The sequence below is a fragment of the Mercurialis annua genome, linkage group LG6 (genome assembly GCF_937616625.2).
Source record: "Mercurialis annua linkage group LG6, ddMerAnnu1.2, whole genome shotgun sequence".
Lineage (NCBI taxonomy): Eukaryota > Viridiplantae > Streptophyta > Magnoliopsida > Malpighiales > Euphorbiaceae > Mercurialis > Mercurialis annua.
Window position 1 is genome coordinate 30,710,148 of NC_065575.1, and position 20,082 is coordinate 30,730,229.

Here is a 20,082-nt window from a genome sequence, read left to right on the forward strand (position 1 = left end):
AATACAAGGCTCCCCATAGGCCATATGGGCTTAGCCTTAAGTTTTTGGAACTTTTGTCGTTGGAGATTTAGAGACTTTACTTCTACACCTGAAATGTTGAACTAGGAAGTAAAATGTGATTTGGTCAGGCATAAATATTTGATATGGGATAAGACATGTATAAAATGTTATATTTTGGATATATTTAGTAATGTGGGAGTAATAATGATGCTGGATAGTAGGGAAAAAGAATGAAGAAATATAGATGCCATTCCTCTGTCAGCATAACGTCCCCTTCACGAGAATGACCATTTGCATCTGTTTGTCTTCTTTCTTCCTTGGAATGTGTATTTGATACTCTCTCTATCTCTCTTTTCTACCACTAAGAAATTATTTCAAAGCAAGGAAGAAAAAATTCTTGGAAATAATTTTCAACTGATCCGATCTAGAAAAAAATAACTAATGTTGTGAATATAAAACTCAAAGACGCACACCCTCAAATTTATTCGTGATTAAAAAGAAAGATGCTATAATATCCTACTAATTTATACACCAAACTAATATATAAATACCAAAAAAACACATCTCACAATGATTTGTTTTGTTTTTGTTGAGATAAATTTAATGAAAATGTTGCTGCTCAAGCCACGGCCAAAACCCAGATTGATCATCCATGCCAACGAACATATTGCTAAGACTCTCTTCTTTTACCAGTTGATCATTTATATTGCTGGGTCTTGACGAAGGAATAGGGTGGTTGTGGAAGAGCTGTGCGACTACTCCTGTTGTTGGCCTTGCGCATGGAAAAAGTGGTCTGCTTGTGATGGGACTTTCGGTGGGCGGTGTGGTTGAAATATCAAGCTTCACATCGCAGCTGTTCTCGCTTCTGTTACTGCAAGAACCTTCTGTTTCTTTATTCAGGTTTATTGATTCTGTTGGTTCCCTGCTTTTCAGTGCCATGATCTGTTACACATCGGTTGAGAGTCAAAAGCCAGATAAAAATGAGTGTGGCTAGTTTGCATGCATTTGTAATCATACCTGAGCATGAAGGCTGCGGTTGTGCGATTGGAGAGAATCGTTATGGGCTTTGAGGGCTTCGAACTGTGTTTTAAGCAGATCGTAATCTTTCTCGAGCTGCTTTGTCTTCCACCTGGCTCTCCTGTTCTGGAACCAAATAGCAATCTGTCTGGGCTGCAGCCCCAGAGCCCTAGCCAGCTGCATTTTCCTCTCAGGTTCAAGCTTGTTCCCTAGTTCAAAGTTCTTCTCCAGGGTCTTCACTTGCTCCATGTTCAGCCTCCTCTTCTTTTCTCCTGCTTGTGACCCATCATCATCTGACACCTCATCCTCTCCTGAGTATGACATTGACCTTTTTCCTAGAAATGATGCCACTCCTGCACCCATCTCAAACATTCAAATAAACCTAAAATATCCAGTATAAAACAAATATATATACATACCATGAAAATCATGAGGAGTGCAGGAGGAGGGTAGAATTGGAATTGGCTGATGATGATGATGATGATCTTCTTCATGAGACGACGGTGGAAGCATGAAATTTGCTGGGAAGAAAGCCATCCCATTGCAGCTCATCGCCTTATTCTTGGAATCTAACTCTCATCTCCAAACACATGCCAATCTAATCATTAATGGTCAGCAATTTTATTTTTTGGTTTAATGACTAGCTTATATATAATATGGATACAGCTATGATGAGGTCATAGGTGGAGTTATTTGTGTTTCTTAGTAGTATATAATTAATATATGTAGAAGATGAAGAGAAGAGAGAGAGAGAGAGGTCTGTGATGATGATGAGTCTATAGTTTTCTTCTCTTTATATGAATATATTTTATTAATTATTCACTGATGCAATCAAAACAGAAAAAAGATATGGGCTTCTTCTTGGAAGTTGTCCACATTTCTTTTATTTATTTATTTTAGAGTAAAGTTTTTATAAATGTGACAGTGATATCAAAAGGTAAAACAGATCAGTGGTGATACTGATATTTGAAATCAAAAGGCAAGTTATATAGATGAGAGTTTGATAATCTTATGTCATTTTCCATGCTATTTTCTTACTTAACCACCATAATTATATTTTCTCAATAAAGACAGTTGTCCTCAAATTTAAGAATAATTATTGGGTATAACCGTTACGCCATGTCATTCGTGCAACAAATCAATCATGTCCTAGCCATGTGAAAAAATTAATGATAAAAAAAATAAGTGATAATTAAAAGATTTCCTATCGCAAACTTTCATTGGTTTGTTATAAAAATGACGTGGCGCTACGGTTGTGTGGGATAAACACTCCAAATTTATATATCAAAAAATTACACACTGATCTTTCAACTAGCTAGCTTGATTGCTTTTTCTGAAAAAAGAATTGGGTTGATTTCTTTAAAAGTGAAGTGGGTGACTTCAAATGAAAAAGGGGAGAAGAGAGGTGGGGGTATCTCCTCTTCCTTATATCATCCCTTTAAACTAGACCCTATAAATAAGGTATGCCTGTTCTTTCAAATAAAGTTCTTAGGATCAATAATTGAAACTCTACAACTCTCGATTTTTCAAACAATGGATATTTAATTTTTTTTTTCATTACTAAAATTATCATTTTATGTTGCGGCGATGGCTACATGCCGCACAACAATACTAATTTATTGATGTATTTAACATCAAATGCCACATCATATATAAATTAATATCACCTTTTATATAAAACTTATAAGAAATAAAATTTATAATTTGATGACTTTTTTAAATTATCTTTAAAATTAAATAATAACTTTTCAGTAGAGAATTTTTTGATGAAACGAAATGATAACATCGATAATAAAAAAGAAACATGGTAAAATAAAGTATCCATATTATAACTGATGGATCCGGACAAACGGGTAAAGATATGAATATGGAAAATGGGTTGAGATGCGGTTCAGACTTCTTGCACAAGATAAACGTACATAGAAGTGATAAGTGGATCTTTGGGTTGTGGGGGCCGAATTTACTCTGATGCCTAATTCAGTAGGGTATTTAATAGGTGTAATAAATGTATGTATAGAAAAAAAAAAAGAAAATGAGGTTGTTACCCTTTTTATTGGCTTATTAGTGTGGTATGTCTTTCTTTCTCGATGTGGGATTTGGAGATTTTATAGTGTTCCATCATTAATTCCCTTGGAATATTTGCGTCGACTAGATATTTATGTCCAGCTTCTTGTTGATGCAATCTGGTAGATGTAATGTTTCTTGCCTCGGAATTGTAGATTTTTTGGATCTTAGATGTATATTCGGGTTTAGGCGAATATCTAAATTTGGAGATCACATCTAAGGTTCAAAGAAACGTACGTTGGATGTTTTTCTCCCACACTTATTTTCACAGATATTTTCGAACTTTAAAGGTACTTGCGCCTGTTGCCAGATTACTATTTTTATGATCTCAGATGTAACTCGGTGTTTGGACGTTACTCTAACCCCGAAAGTACATATAAGATCAAAGGAAATAATATGGTGTTCTTCTTTGTTTTTCTTTTTGTCCTCTTTCTTTACTTCTTCCTTTAGTTGTGGTGGTATTTATACTCCGATGTTTGTGTTGTGCATATGTTTCCCTTGGTTTATTCAATGCTACTCGTGCATTATTGTTTTTATATTTTTTGACGGTTAATTAACCACGTCGTCTCGTATTCCGGAATTTTTTTAACGTGCTGTAATAAATGGTGAATTTTTCCCTTTTTTTGTCTTGTTGTGTGTTTTCTTGTTATTATTTATTTTGTCTTCCAGAATTTAAAAGGTTTGTTTTCCATCTATAACTCTCTTTCTTTTTTTCTTATATATAGATCTCGCCTTCTTCTTTCTTTTCTTTTACTTCTTTTAGCCTCTACCAAAGATTTGTATTTAGTCTTTTTTTTTGCTCTGTTTTCTCCTCGAAGTCGCATTTCACTAAAATTGCAAAAATGTTGTGATGACCGTTTGACGAGTATGAAGAGGGCTTACAAAAATGTTGTGCTTGATAGGGCCGAGGTCATTGTTGATAGGGAGAGTGTGGCTAGCTTGTCAAACTACTGAAGATCAACTTCAAGAGTCTACTGAGGTAGTGCCCCTTATGTTTCAACGTATCATCGCCAAGTTTGTGCTGTGATTCTCAAGGTTCGCCCCAAGATGGATGTGTCTTTTCTACAGGTTGACTTGGGACAATTTTGGGGCCATGTTTGGCAGTCCTAGGGGTGAAAAAGGCTTCTTCTTCTTCTTTTGCCTTCTTCTTCGTTGGAGGTTGTTTCCACTAGTCCCGCTATTGTCTTTAACTCCCCGAAGTCCGTTCCCGCTCCTACACCAAAGACTTTTGTTACTGCTTCGGGCTCTACCGTTCCTACTTCTTCTAAGGCTGCCTTTAAACAGTTTGTTATTATTGCCTTATTTTATTATTATTATTATTATATATATATATATATATATATATTCTTTCTCTTTTCTTTAAAGGGATTATGATCCCTTTGTATGTGTCACACAATTCGTCGGCACTTTAATAATATTTGTTTTGTCTCGTTTGCTTCTTTCTTGAAATCTCTTGTTCTTTTTAATGTTTAGTTTTTCTGTAAGTAACTTTTCTTTTCCTTTACTTCTTCGTTTTATGCTCTTTCTCCGTATGCAATCAGAGCACGCCTTTTGCTATATTTAGTATATGAATCTTTATGCTCTTTCGATTATTCTGGCTATTTCCTTGTGGATCATGTTATCTTGTCTTTGTTTTATGAGAAATGTTTCTCATTTATGTTCCGGTTCTTCTTTATGGGAAAAGTCCCTCATCCATATTTGGCTGTTGCATTATGAGAAATGTTTTCCATTTTTTTTTCTTTTTGGTCATTGACTTGTGAGAAATATTTTCCATTTGTTTTTGGTTATTGCCTTATGAGAAATGTTTCCCATTTGTTCTTATTCGTTGCCTTATGAGAAATATATATCATTTACAGTATTTATTTATTTTGTTTTATTCTTATAGTAGAGGGACCAGGCTGAGACATGTTCGAGGGTCATAGCCCTGACATATCTCATACATTTGGTTGCAATGCTTATCTTGATATTTCGTTGGAAGGAACTTTTTATATATTTGGTAAACAAACTATTTACAAAAGATGTAGTACTTTTACCGTTAATGTATTGTGTTTTTGGTCTTCTTCAGTCCTTCCTTCTTTTCTTGGCGCTCCTTATAGGTGTGTTACTTCTCCTCTGTCACTTTCTCCATGGCTAGCATATAGAATCAGGTAGCAACATTTTGATCGCCTTTTACATTGAAAACTCCTTATAATGTTGGTTTCTTCATTGTTAGATATCAGATGCTGGTTATTGACTCTCATGTCATTCTGTTTGCTATCTGCATCATTTCTTCCATTGATCTTTTCTTTTGTGGCCTCAAGTTTCTTCCCTATTATCACGTTAATAATTCACGTGACATCCTTCTTTTTGGATTTCTCTTCATACTTTTTTATTTCTCTGTCCATTTCTTGTTTATTCTGTTTTTGTTTTCGTGTTTTTGGTGTGTGAATTTTCTCAGCACCCCAAATTCTATTGGCTTTTCAATTTCATTATTAAGTCATAGCATTCTTTTGTGTCGTGTCAGTGGTTTTTATGAAATTTGATCTTGTTTTATGAACCATTTTTCCAGACCATTTCTTTGCCTGTATGTTTGGTAAAAAGAAGAATCTTCTCCTTTGAGAATAATCAAAAAAGGAAAGTGTTCGGTGATGATATTGTCATTGCTGATGTGCAAGAAGTTGAAGTTTATTTTCAGTATCGGTTCTCTTTCACCCACATGCGCACATTAGCCGGGTGTTATTAAGTGGGGTCCATGTTTGGTTTTCCTTGCCATATCGCCCGCCTCGGTACTCCTTGTTGTTGTGCTTGCTCTTGCTTCGCAAATAGTATGAGTCACCATAAGGGAGTATCAGTTGATGCTTCGATGTCTGGTGGTGTGGTCTTTTCTTGAGTAATAAGTGTGTCTTTCTGAGGAGGTTCCTTTGCTTTCTTCTTTCTTTGATGTGTCTTGATCTTATATCTTCTTCCATTATCCACATGTATGCACTTTTGTGCCACCGCCATGATTTCTAGGTAAGCCTTAGGCTTCTTTGACGTGAGCTTGTCTCCTAGTATTCCCATCCTTTTTCCTTTCTTCAGCTCTTGCACGACCGTGTCATTGTTTATATCCTTGATTTTCATTCCTTCATTGTTAATCACTCGATGTAGGCTCCCAATGTTTCTTATTATTCTTGTCTGCAGCGATAACATTCTTCTGAGTTTCTCTTTGGTGGAATATTCATGAAGAACCTCATTACGAATTCTTGGTTATGTTATTTCTAGGATGTAATTGTTCATGTTTCAAGATGATTGAACCACCATTACACAGTGTCGTTGAGGGTAGTTGGGAATGGTTTGCATAAGATGGCGTCTTAAAGATCCAAGAAAACCATCTTGTTGTAAAATGTAGTCACGTGACTTTCTGGACACCCAATTCCATCAAAGTTGTCGAAGTTGGATATCTAGAAATGTTCGGGCAATTTTTCTGATAAGATATTCGTTGCCAAAGGCGATTTTCCTCGGTTCAAGCTTCTAGTGATGATGTGCTCCTTTCCCTTGCTACCCGTTGCTGACAGCATGGACTTGGCTATAAATCTTTGTACTTCTAGCAAATTGATGCCTTCTATTGTTAGCTCTGATCGTCTAATCCTTCTTTATTCCATTGATGCTTCTGTTGGTCCTTTTTATTTTGACACTTGGGTGGTCGTTGCTCTGTCTTGCCTTCCGTTAAATGCTTCTCTTTCCAATTGTGTTCGTCCTCTATTTGGTTCCTTTATTGTTCCTCCTGCTTCTGTCACATCTCCTTGTTCTCCTTTTGTCCTTTTTGTTGCTGTTTGGGATATGAGCATGCTTGTTGCTTTGCTATCACCACAGCTATATTCTCACGGAATCGCAAAGCATTATCCACAGTCTGTTTGATTATCTCTTGGTGCGTCGATCTGGAACTCTCTCTGGTGCTCGGATTTGGCATTCTGAATCCTTGGAAAAGAATAGTCGATCGAGCCGCTTACTGGTGGGTGTAATATCTTGTGTGTTTCTGGCAGGTTTTTCCGAGGTTTCGGATAGTTTCTGGTTTGTTTTTGATTGATTATGTGTTAGTTTTTGACATGTGTGTGATTATGATGACTTGGTTGGATCATTTTACTGCTGGTTTGAGTTTTTGAATGATTAATTGTATGTTGTTTAATGTGGATTTTATAATGATTTTGAACCATTGAATTTTATAAGTTTTATTCGAGGTTTAAGCTGTTTTAGGGATTTGAACGATCTTTTAGCCTTTTTCACGATCGCTTACATTTTTTAAATTTTGAACGATAGTTAACAATTTTCGACGATAGTACACAACATCATTATTTACACAACAAACTCGTTTTGAATTTTATTTTCACTCAATTTCAAAACTTCAAATAGAGGTTTATGTCTCTAAGACTCATACCTTTTACTAAACCTGAACCTTGATGTTTGGAAGGTTTCATTTGATCCTTGAGTGTTCTTGAGCAAGATTTTAAAAGTTTGCACATGGAAAGAATTTTGAGCTTTGGGTATCAAACAAAAGTGGTTTTATGCTTTCTTTCTCAAATTATTTTCTAGTTTTAAGCTTCAAGAGGTTAGTGGTGACCGCCATATTTGATTCCATGTATTGCATGTTGTATTTGAGTTGTTTATTCATAATTTGGTGGAGTTTTACTTATAGGTTTTGTGTTGATCATGCTAGCATGTGTTTTGGACATTTTAAGCATGCATTTGTGACATGGATGTTGTTTTTTTAGAGGTTACACATTTTGGAGATGGATTGTTGGTATAATTATGAGCAAGGCTGAATTCATGCTTAATTAAGCAATCTATTAATGTTTATATGCTTAATTTGATATTTAGATGAAATTGTTGGTTTGTATCGCATGTATGTGGCTCTTATGGCATGATGATGATTCTAAAAGTGAGTATATCAGCTGGTCATATGATTTTTGTTGATTTGGTATAATTTTGGTGTTATTTGGCAAATTATAAATTTACGGACCAAATTGCACTTTTCGGCAATTTGAGGGATTAAATAATCTTTTTTCCAAATATGTGATTTTAGACCCTTAAGGGCTTTTTTGCGAAAAATGGCGTTTTCGTCATTTTTTGGATTTTCAAAAAGATATTATTGTTGTGGATTTTATGAAATGATATTTCAAAAAATTATTTATCTTTTCGAGATTTCGAGTTTCGGACTTCGAGATGTGGATTTAGGCCGAAACAAGCGTTGAACGCTCTTGGAAAATGTAAAGTGGTTTTCTGAAATATTATTATATAATATTAAAATTGGTTTGACAAAATTACAGACTTTTGCGGATTATGTGATTTTTAGTGATTTGAGTCATTAACGTGATTGCTTGCTGTGAGTATGGTATAAAAGTCTTCTAAATTTAAGATATTATATTTTCATATTTTAATTAAAGGTTTTTTCCAAGCCGGTTTTTGTCAGACCCGTCGACGTCCTGTGGTGTGGAATCGGACTGCAACTTACATTAGAGCTTATGTAGAGTTGTTTTTTGGAATAGCAAGCTGTGAGTTTATGCATTTATATTTATTTCATTAAGTAATTAAAATGCTAGAGATTATTTATAAAAAAATTCGAGCTATGTTTTTAATATCGTTATGGGAACATCTGAACATTCTATCATATTGGGAAGAAAGGACTGTGTGCGCACAATTTTGATCGATATGGTAAATGATAAATATATACGCGTATTTATAGATATGGATTATAGTGATGTACTCGGTTGATTAAATTCTCAGCCTTCATAACTTATGGATTAAGTGAAGTGGGTGATATACTCGGTTGATTAAATTCTCGGACCTCGCGACTCCTTTGATTGTGGATCCGATTTTGGATTAAGAGTTTGATCGGTGATGTACGCGATGGATAAATATCTCGGATTTCACGATCACTTGGATTCAATGATTTTATAAGATATCACGAGTTGAGATTTAAGGTTCCATTCGTTTCCATAATAATGATATTAAATATTTTCAAATGTTTTTGTTTTACTTAATCAGATATATTTGTATAAAGTCAATCATATATTTATCTGACCGGTGGATTTTAATATGTTTCAGGTGTTTTGTTCGTGGCGTGGTACTTCTGATGTCTAGTCTTCTTAAAAGTGTTTCAATAAATGTTGTAAAACTTTTAAACTCTAGAACCGCAATAATTAGTTTATAATTATTGTTTTGTGGGGTTTTCCTCGGTTGTTGTCTGAGAGGTTTTGGTTTGTATAACCGCGTATGATGTTATTCTGATGCTGCCATGTTTAATTATGATTATGATGTATGATTATAATGCCATATTTTAGTTTTCTCTTTAAGTTTCTATTTATGCCCTGCTAGAATAAGATTGGAATCTCGGTTTCCCCCGAGCATTGTATGATTTATGTTGTTGTTTTTTTGTTTTTGAGGCTTAGTACTAGTTCTAAAGCAACCACTCCCGTTCCTTATCTTGATGCTAAGAAATTCGGATCGTGACAGTGGGTAAGCGGGCGAAGGGGCTAGACGGTATGTGGGTTTTCTTTGCAAGTGGTGGTGTTGGAGGAGGAGGCGTTTCTCGGGTTTCTTGTGGTAAAAGGGCTTTTTCTTTGGATGTGGTCTGTGGTAAGCTTTTGTTTGTTTAAGTCATCCTAGGATCCAACCACTGAGTATCTTAGAGGAATATTTGTTTCTAAAAAACGCAGCTAAATGATGAATCTAGATAGATTGGTGAAGATACAAATATGGATTCGCTTGAAGTGCGGCTCAGACTTCTGCTACAAGGGAAACGTATAGAGAAACGATAAGTGGAACTTTGGGCTTTGGGTCCCGAATTTACTCTAATGCTTAAGTTAATAGGGTATTTAAGAGGTGTAATAAATGTACATAAAGAAAAAGAAAAGAAATGAGGTTGCTATCCTTTTTATAGGCTTCTCAGCGTGGTTTTTCCTTCTTTTTCGATGTGGGATTTTTGGATTTTGTATCCATCAATAACTAAGTGAAAGAGGTGTTTTAAAAATCGAGCCAGACCGGCCGGTCGAACCAAAATCCGGCCAGCGATCCGATTTAAAAAAAACGTAAAAAAACTGATAATATGGTTGAACCGGTTTGCATAGAAACCAGACAAACCGGTCATTGGATCAAATATTGAACTAGTTGAACCATTGTTAAACCTGATAAAGAGAATTAGTGACAAAAAATCTATGACTAAAAACCTAAAATTCGTTGCTAATTTTAATTTTCTAATTTATCAAAAATTTCATTAAACCGGTTGAACTGCAAACCGGTGGCACAACCGGTTAAGCCACCAGTTCATCGACCAAATCTATTTTTAAAATTCTGATTGAAAGTTCAGTAACCCTTAGAATATAATTAATATTTATTAGTACGTCTAATAGTTAGAAGTATTTCATTTTTTTCGTATTTTTAAAAAGTTTATTAGTTTTGATAATTTTAGTTCAATATAAAAAAGCTATTAATAATATTAGTTTAGTTCGAGTAATTTTTCTATTTAAAATCTAGTTTTATTATTCTGATTATGTAACTTAAAGTATCTTTTTTTTTCCTAAAAAAAAGTATCGTTTTCTTTTAATATAAATACCCAACAACTATCAATGTTTTACAATTTAAAACACCAATAAATTTTCTATAAAGAAAGTGTTGTTATAGACGTTGCTACAATATATATTTTGGTGTCCACAACAATATTTTTTATCAAAAAATTGAGATATATTTTGAATTGCAAAAAAATGATATTTCTTGTTTAAAATTGTAAAAATTTAAAATTCGTGTAAAAATTATAATGGCTAAACCCATCTTTGAAACACGTGTAATTTTTCACTTTCGTTCTGAAAGATTTTACTGAAAAATATTTCTATTTAGTCCTTTTACTTGTTTGATTTTTGATTTTCATGTTTTTTTTCTTTTTCTTACAGTCTCTCTACTTACAATGTTTTTTCTTTCAATCCCAACAAAAGGGCATGCAAATTGAAAGTTGGACAAATAGAAGAATTTGAATGTAAACAAGTTTACGAGTTTGCGGTATGGGCATCGTGAACCAAACTATGGACCTCGGGATGTGTTTTGCAAATTATATAAAACATTAGAAAATTGATGATTTATTTAATCATTAATTGTAAAATAAAAAATTTGCTAAGGTCGTGTGCTTTATTCCTTTCACAACCATTCCCTTTTATCCAATAATTAAAAAACTATAAGATAAAAAAAGTTATACAAGCTTCACTTTATTTTCATAAATCGTGTTACATGTTATTAAATAATTATGATTGGCTTATAATTTGTTGTTTGTATAAATAATTGTTTATAGAGCTCAACCACAAAAAATGGAAGGTAAAAAAGAAAATTTCTTAGGACATTTTTTTAAAACATTAATTACAGCGGTGCTTAACTTTTGAAATAATTGTATGTTTTTAAAATTATCTTTTTAATTTCACAAATATCCTTTCTCGACACCTTTTATTTTTGTTGGTATCTTTATGGTGTTGTATACCGAATTTAATTAGCAAATCATGACTAATATTTTTATAATTACTTTCTTAAAATAGGATAATTTGAGGATAATCTAGATAAATGGAATTTGAAAAAAAATCAATTAATTATCCTAAACAAAACAATCTGAGCATCTAAAAACATAATTATCAAATTAGAAAAAATTAGGAATAAAATGAAAAAAGATATAAAACAATCTTACGAATACTAGAATACATTAGATTAAAATTATTAAAAACTTTATTTAGAATCGAATTGTATATTCATTATTATACATTTTTTTAATTTATTTTAATGATCAAATTTTTATTTTATTTGAACGCAAAATTATTTAGCATCAAACTAAATAGTAATATATGGCAATCCATTTTTATCATTTATGCCATGTCACATCTTATTGTTTTTTATAAACGCATAAAAGGTTAAAAAAAAAACGATTTTATATATATGTGTGTTTAGTCACTTAAAAAGTTTTTCGCTAAAATAAAATTAATATTTAATCATTAAAATAAAATATTTTAAAATCAATGATTAAACTGAAATAATTTATAAAGACTCAAAATGGATTAACAGATTCAAGTGTAATTGAAATAAAAATTGAACAAATTTGGATAAAATTTAGGAGCAATTGGGTCATGGTATGAAAAAGAGGAAATAATGAGTTGGAGGTAGAAGAAGAGAGAGAAGGGATGGGTCCAAGAAAGGGGGGGCAGGGTTTGCTACCAAACCCACCAACACCTATCGTGCTCTTCTTCTCGCATCAAGGAAATTGAAATGTGAAGAATTGTAACCCTACAAGACCTGCTCTTTTCTTGTCTTTTTGCCCCTCCATCTCTATCCCTCTTCTGCTACCTTCCTCATCCTTTTCTTTTTTATTTTCTTCTTCTTATATACAAATCTAGCCGGGACGGATCTAGAAAGAGCTTATATTAGACAGTTAACTATTTTATAAAATTTTAAATTTTTGAAAAAATATCAATATATAAATTAATAGTATAATTTTTCCGTTTTAAAATTTGAAGCGTTGCCCACTTTAAAATTTATATTTTGTCAGTTTTTTCATATTACAAACTTTTAGTACAATTTTGCATGCGTTATAAAATATTTTTGGGTCCGCCACTGCACCTAGCGCTTCGTTCTATTTATGTTTCATATTTCAAAAAAAAAAGTTGTTTCGTTAAATTTCGATTTTAAATATAAAAATTTCAGTTAATTTTTAGTGCAAATCGGATTAAAATAATTAAATAGTTCAATACAACGAGCCAATTGTGTGGTTTGAAACCTTTTATATCATTAAAAAATCTAGTTCAATTTGATTTAAAATAAAAAATTAAATTAAATTATATTTGGTTTGCTACGGTCCCGTTCGGTACGAACCTAATGCATATCCTACTGTAGACACTTATTTTTTGAACATGTAAAAAGTTACAAGGGACTGAAGCGTCTAATGATGATTAATTGCAATATCATAAAAGTTTTTGGGTCAACTTGCAAGTTTAACGGAGAAAAATTTACCATACCCAGACCCATAAGATCCTAGAAGCCTTTTTAATACTTACGGTCACCAATAATGACTTTTAACCATAGTTTACTTAACCTTTAAGTAGAAATACGAAATTAATTAAATCCTAAAGATAAATATAAAAGCTAATCCTAATGCTAAAACTCTATCACTCCACCCACTTTCACTATCCCTGTACATCTCTAACTCTGATTGACAGACTCCTAACATAACTTAAACTCTAGCAAACACCACCCCCAACCTAACCACTATAAACAGACCCCGAGGACAACCTAGCTAAATGTCGAACCAGAAACACAAAAACGCAACACCAAACCCTAGGAACCTAGTGGTGGTCGAACCCCCCTTCACACACGCACACATACGCACACACTACTCGATCTAACTAAGCTAAAATATTTTAATTACTTAAGAACGCAATGCTGCACATCGATCTGAAGCTGGATTCCACATGCAGATTACTAAAAAACAAGTAAAGAACTCAGAACGGTACTTTTGAGGATCCAATCATGTCTTTATCACCTTTCACATGTATGCATATTAGATCTCTAAGATCTGTTATTTTAACTGCCTATTTGTTTCAACTACTGTTTTTAACAAATTGCCATGATTATATTTTTGCCATCTTTAGACAAGATTACACTAGAAACATGATTTTTAGGATGTTTTACATGCTTTAAACAATCCCACGTGCCACATTTGATCAAATCTGTAGGTAAAATTGATAGTTTAGCCAAATATTGATATTTTGCCATAATTGCTTGTAATACCGTGTATTTTTTTGTTAAGTTTTTGACTTAATTTTGGATTGGTTACGATTGGTTTTTGCATTGTGACACCTTGATTGAGTCTTGTTTTGTATATTGTATGTGTCAGCCCCCTTTTCACTCTATTCGACCAAAAAAAAAACTCTACACTTATAGAAACCCATTTTCTATCATTCCCTCATTATCCTTGGTGGTGTTTAACAATTCTTTTGTGATTGCTCATCCGTTTTGAGAGATCTACGCAATTCCTTCGTAGTGTGATTCGTTGATGTAATTTTGGCTGTGTCTATATTGTTCGAGACCCTATCTCCTTGGGTTAGTCCTTGTTTATTTGTGTTCTTCATCACTTTAAGGTAACGTCCTTCATCCCTTATGTATTGGTGATTTGTTATTCATGATTATAGCATAGAATTGCATGTTTTAGGGTGTTTTGAGGATTGAAATCTTATAATTGATGGTCTGAGTTTTATGATCTGAATATTATATTTTAAATGGACCATAGTATGATTATAATCTGATGTATATGATTGGAATTTGTTTGACATGTTTTAAGCGATAATTATGCGTTTTCTAGCTTTTTGCGTTATGGTTTCACTTGGCGATTTGTGTCTATGGTTGGATCTGATTTTTCATGATATTTTATGTGGGTTTATCATAAGTTATGTATCTAGCATGTTTTGGGTTGATGGTATGTGTTGGATATTGTTTGGGTTTGATAAACCTTTGCTTTTTTGCGCAATTTGGCAAACTATTGAATTATGAGCGTTCCAACCACACGAACGATTTGAAATGATGTAACTAATGATGTGGCATGTATAAATTGATGTTTTTAATTGTTTTTAATCATTGTTTATATGTTTGGAACCTTGGGTGTATGATTTGGATCGATTGGCATGTTTAGGCAATTTCTAGTAAAATTGCGTAATTGGTTGATTAAGTGATTTTGGCCTGAGTTTGGATCTGAGTTGTTTTGATATATTGTATTCATATATGATATACTACTGATCTAGATGACCTTAGGAGATTGAATCATGTTTGTATTAGTACGAGTGGCTTAGAGTACGAAACTAGCTAGTTCTACGTTTAAATGCGATTCATGCGAATTCAATGTTTTATAATGACTTAGGATCTGAGTTGTGTGCATATCATGGACTATGGCATGTTTATTATCTTATCTTAGGTTTTTGGATTAAGTGATGCATGTTTAGACTCGTTTTGAATTAATGGTTTTTTTTTTGGTAGAAAAAACAAAAGGCAAATTTAATTAAAATTAAACAAGAATAAAACAAAAGCAACCAGCCTACCCTGTGTACAGACACATCAGGGAGGAAAAAGAAACAGGAAGAATTCTCTGTTACAAAAGCCTCAGTGATTCTTCAAAAAAAGAAAGAAACAACCACCCTGTTACAAAAGCCTCAGGGGACTGAAACCAACAAAGACAAAGCACAGATAGACTAAGCTAGAACTTAATCAACATATCAGACTACATCTCTTGTAACTTGCTAACATAATGAAAAAGGGGGGAGCTTTGGTTGACCATGCTGAATTTGGGGAGAACAGTCTGCTTCACACTCTGAATAACAGCTTGAACTTCAGGGGTTTCATTGAGAAAAATTTTCTTGTTTCTTGTCTTCCAGATGCTATAAACAGCAGCATTCACAATGTTTCTTCTAAACGTAGCAGCAGAGTTTTTGCCTGTAGCTTTCTTGCAAAACCAGCTAACTAATCTCCTCCAGCTCCTCAAATTAATAGAACAGTTGCAGATTGGAAGCAATTTCCCCCAAACCTGGGTAGAAAAATGACATTCAAAGAAGCAGTGTTCTATGGTCTCTGAAGCATTAGAGCATAGAGCACATAAATCATCCTCAACCACCTTCCATTTAAGAAGTCTGTCTTTGGTTTTCAGTCTTTTCTTAAGAATAAGCCACATCAGAAAACAATGACGAGGGATGGAGTTCTTCCCCAAATAAGTCTGGACCAAGGAACTTTGCTATGGCTTTCTCTGTATTCATTCCAAGTTTTAGCGATAGAGAATTTACCATTACTCACCATTTTCCATATCATTTCATCAGGCACATTATTCAAGGAGAAATTCTCTCTGATGAAGTTCCAGGCTTCTTCAGTATCAGTGTCCATGGGGTCTGGCAGGATCCATCTTCCATTTCTCCACAAATTAGAAACAGAAGCATTCCTGGCAACATTGGAATCTCGCATCTTAACTCTAGGGAATTTCTCCAACAAAGAACACTCATGCACCCACGGATCATTCCAGAAATCAACACTTTTACCATCACCCAGCTTGTAATCAATTAACTTCTTGACTTCATCCCTTATACCCAAGAGCCCTCTCTAAATCCAACTAGAGTTGTTATTTGAACTGACACCCCAAAAGCTTCTATTCCTGAACTTGTTTTGTTTAGTCCACTTAACCCAAAGGTTGTTAGCATTGTTGAGAATTTGCCAAACATGTTTACTAATAGCAGCCTTATTCCAAATTCTAATGTTTTTAATGCCTAAGCCTCCTTCATTTTTCATTTTACTGAGCTCACTCCAGGACACCATAGCACTATACTTTCCATCACTCTTACTGGACCAAAGGAATCTAGAACAGATACTCTGAATTTCTTTGTTAACACTTTGAGGCAGGATCAAAATAGAGGCCCAGAACACATGCATACTCATAAGCACAGACTGAATTAATTGGACTCTACCAGCATAAGATAAAAACTTACTAGTCCATGAAGAGATTCTAGAAGTAATTTTATCAATGATGCCCTTGCAATCATATTTAGAAAGTCTGGCAGAGAAAAGGGGAATTCCAAGGTATCTAAGGGGAAGACTACCCTCATTGAAGCCAAGATTTTGTAAAATACTACTTTTAACATTGTCATCCATGTTACAAAAGAAGATTTGACTCTTAGTAGGGTTAACATGTAAACCAGAAGTCTTTTTAAAGATATTCAAGTTATCAGAAAACACTTGAACAGACTTAATATCACCATGGCAAAACATGAGAAGGTCATCAGCAAACATGAGATGGTTAATTTTGAGAGAAGAGCAGTTTTTATGGTAGGAGAAATTGGGGTTGGCTTTTTTAAGAAGTCTAGACAGGTAGTCCATACAAATAACAAAAATCAGAGGGGAGATGGGGTCTCCTTTTCTAAGGCTTTTAATGGACTTAAAAGTGCTACCATTTTGACCATTCCAGTTGATATAGAAACTAGCATTTTTAATACAGTTCATGACAATGGTAATAAACATATCAGGAAAATGGAGGTGAATCAAAAGTTCCTCAATGAAGTCCCAAGATATAGAGTCATATGCTTTCTTAAGGTCAATCTTAAGGAGACATCTAGGCTGGCCACTATTTTTATGATAGTTTCTAACTAAATCATGAGAAAGCATAATGTTATAAGCAATAGATCTCCTAGGGATAAAAGCTGATTGGTTATCAAAAATCAGATAGGAAAGAATAGGGCTAAGTCTATTAGCTAGGACTTTAGTTATAACTTTATAAAGCACATTACAGCAGGCAATGGGTCTAAAATCTCCAAGACTCTCTGCATTAGACTTTTTAGGAATCACAGCTAAAGAGGTCTTATTAATATGGTTAAGAATCTTACCATTCATAAAAGCTTCCTGAACAGCTTTAGTGATGTCTCCCTTCATAATATCCCAAGATGTTGTGAAGAAATGGCTGCAATACCCATCAGGACCTGCAGCTTTGTCAGAACCAATTGAGAAAATGGCATTCTTGACTTCAACTTCTGAGACAGATCTCATCAACTCCTTATTGTCTTCTAAAGAAACATAAGGCCCCTGATCAACAATACTTCTGTCAATATACTCTCTCTGGGCATTGGTATTATTAAATAACTCTTTGTAAAAGCTAGTCATCTCCTTGAGAATATCATCTTTGTCAGTGATGTACTCTCCAGTTTCAGTTCTGATTATAGCAATATTATTTCTGACTCTCTTCTGCTTGATAGAATTGTAGAAGAATCTGGTGTTGGAATCATCCAGATTGAGCCATTGCACTCTAGACTTCTGCTTATAAAAACTCTCCTCACACAACATAAGATATCTCAAGTGGTGAGCCATGACTCTCTCTTCTTCTAAAAGCATATAGTTAAGAGGATCATTCTGTAAGTTCTTCTAAAGCTGCTCCAAGGCACTTTTTTGATTAATGACTTTCTGAGAGATTTCAGCATACTCCCTTTTGTTCAGATTCTTGAGCTTGACCTGGATAGCCCTCATCTTTTGAACTATTCTATACATAGTATAGCCTTGGTAATTTTTCTTCCATTCAACTTCAATAATGCTTCTATAACTAGGGTGTTTAGACCAGAAGTTGAGATATCTGAAGTTCCCTTTAGCTCTGTTCTCCCCTCTTTTATTATGGATGATAACTGGACTGTGGTCAGAAAGACCACTAGGAAGAGTCTCAAAATAGGAGTCTTGAAAAAGATCATTCCAGTCCCCATTCACAAAAACCCTGTCAAGTCTTCTCCAAATTCTCTTATCATCTAGCTGATTATTTGTCCAGGTGTAGAAGCACCCTATGCTCCTCAGCTCAGTAAGACCAGCCATAGCAATACAGTTTCCTAGCTCAGTAGCATGCATACTATCAATACTGCTGCCTCCACATCTATCAATATCTCCCAAGACAGCATTAAATCACCCTGTATTAACCAGGGACCTCTTATATTTTCAGCAATATCACATAATTTCCCCATAAATTGCTCCTATCATTTATGTGATTAGCACCATAAACAATAGACCAATGAAAAACATCATTATCAATACTAACTTTGCAGTGAATAATCTGACTAGAGGCACAGATAACATCCACCTTAGTTCTATTAGCATCATAGATAATCCGGATTCTACCTATCTCAGCATGCTCATAATTATCAATCATATTCCACCCATTCAGATTCAATTTTCTCCAAACTAAATCTTTATTATCTTTCCTAACTCTGGTTTCCAGGATACCAGCCAACACAATCTTCTTACTGACAAGCTGATTTTTAACTTCAGCCTGTTTTAGAGGGATCATTGAGTCCCATAATATTCCAACTGAGTAAACTCATTTACCCCTATCAAGAGGCTTGATAAGCCTCTTGGGTTTTTCAATTGCTTCTTTATATAAACTAGGAGTTTTAGAAACCATACCTCCCAGTCTGGTTCCAATTTTCTGGCTCAAATCATTTTCAGTACTCTTGTTAGGAACTTGCTTCTTCTGTTTTCTATTAGTGACTAGTTGAAAGCCATCCTCAGTATTGGGAGATACCTGGGGAGATTCCACCTTCTCTGTCTGGGGAGATTCCACCTTCTCTTCTTGAGTTTCTGTCACTTTCTCCTCTATTATAGCCACTTCTATGATTGTTTCTTTTCCATTGGCCTCAGAACCTATCTTAACTGCTTCATTGTTTGTTTTGGCTAACCAAATTTGCTTTGTCTCGCAATTTCTGTGCCCAAGTTTTTTGCAGACCTCACAGATGATGGGCTTCCATCCATATTCCACATATTGGGTGGTCTGATTGCCTTCTTCATCTTCAATGGTAATAACATCAGGAAAAGTACCTTTAAGCTTCATTTCCACCAAAACCCTAGCATAGGAGAGTTTGGTTCTTTCTCTAGTACACCGATCTGCAAATTAAGGTTTCCCTATAGTGCTGGTGATAGAACTCAAGGACTCCGGACCCCCATAGCTCCCAGGGCAACAGCGACAGCTTAACCCAAACAGGGATCGCAGCAACTTCTTCAATATCAAAGGTCATCTTCGTTTTCCATTCCTGGAGTAAAAGGGGATATCTATCAAAAGTAATAGGGCCATCCGCCATCGCCTTCATCTTTCCTTCTTCAGAATCAAAAATAAAAACAAATAAGTTTGATTTGATTTGGTGAAAATCAATCAAACCTATCTTTTCCCATCGATTTCTTATAAAACTTTGGAGCTTGAAATAACGGGGGTTAAGACCGTATACACAGCCTAGAACATCATACTGCCATCGCTCTACCTCTTTCTGGGTTTCTTCTTCATGAACTTTCGCTATTCTGATTCCATTAGTGATTAATGGAGGAATGTATTTAAGCGCACACTCTGGATCCTTCTGTCTATTGGTTCTCAATAGATCAACCCACTCCTTCTTCTGTTCTTCCTTGTTATCCTTCACAACTTCAGATCTATCACTATCTGGTTTTTCATTGCTGATAATACTTTCATTTAGGTCA

At 34.3% G+C, this 20,082-nt stretch overlaps 1 protein-coding gene across 1 annotated transcript; it reads right to left on the reverse strand.

The window, feature by feature from the left end:
- Positions 1–453: 453 nt before the first annotated feature.
- On the reverse strand, positions 454–1,833 carry LOC126653909 (homeobox-leucine zipper protein ATHB-13). Its single transcript, XM_050347907.2, has 3 exons — positions 1,437–1,833; positions 1,018–1,370; positions 454–942 (listed from the first exon to the last, which is right to left on the reverse strand). The coding sequence occupies exons 1-3, from the start codon at positions 1,567–1,569 to the stop codon at positions 601–603; spliced, it is 828 nt and encodes a 275-aa protein (XP_050203864.1). The 5' UTR covers positions 1,570–1,833; the 3' UTR covers positions 454–600.
- Between the last annotated feature and the right edge of the window lie 18,249 nt (positions 1,834–20,082).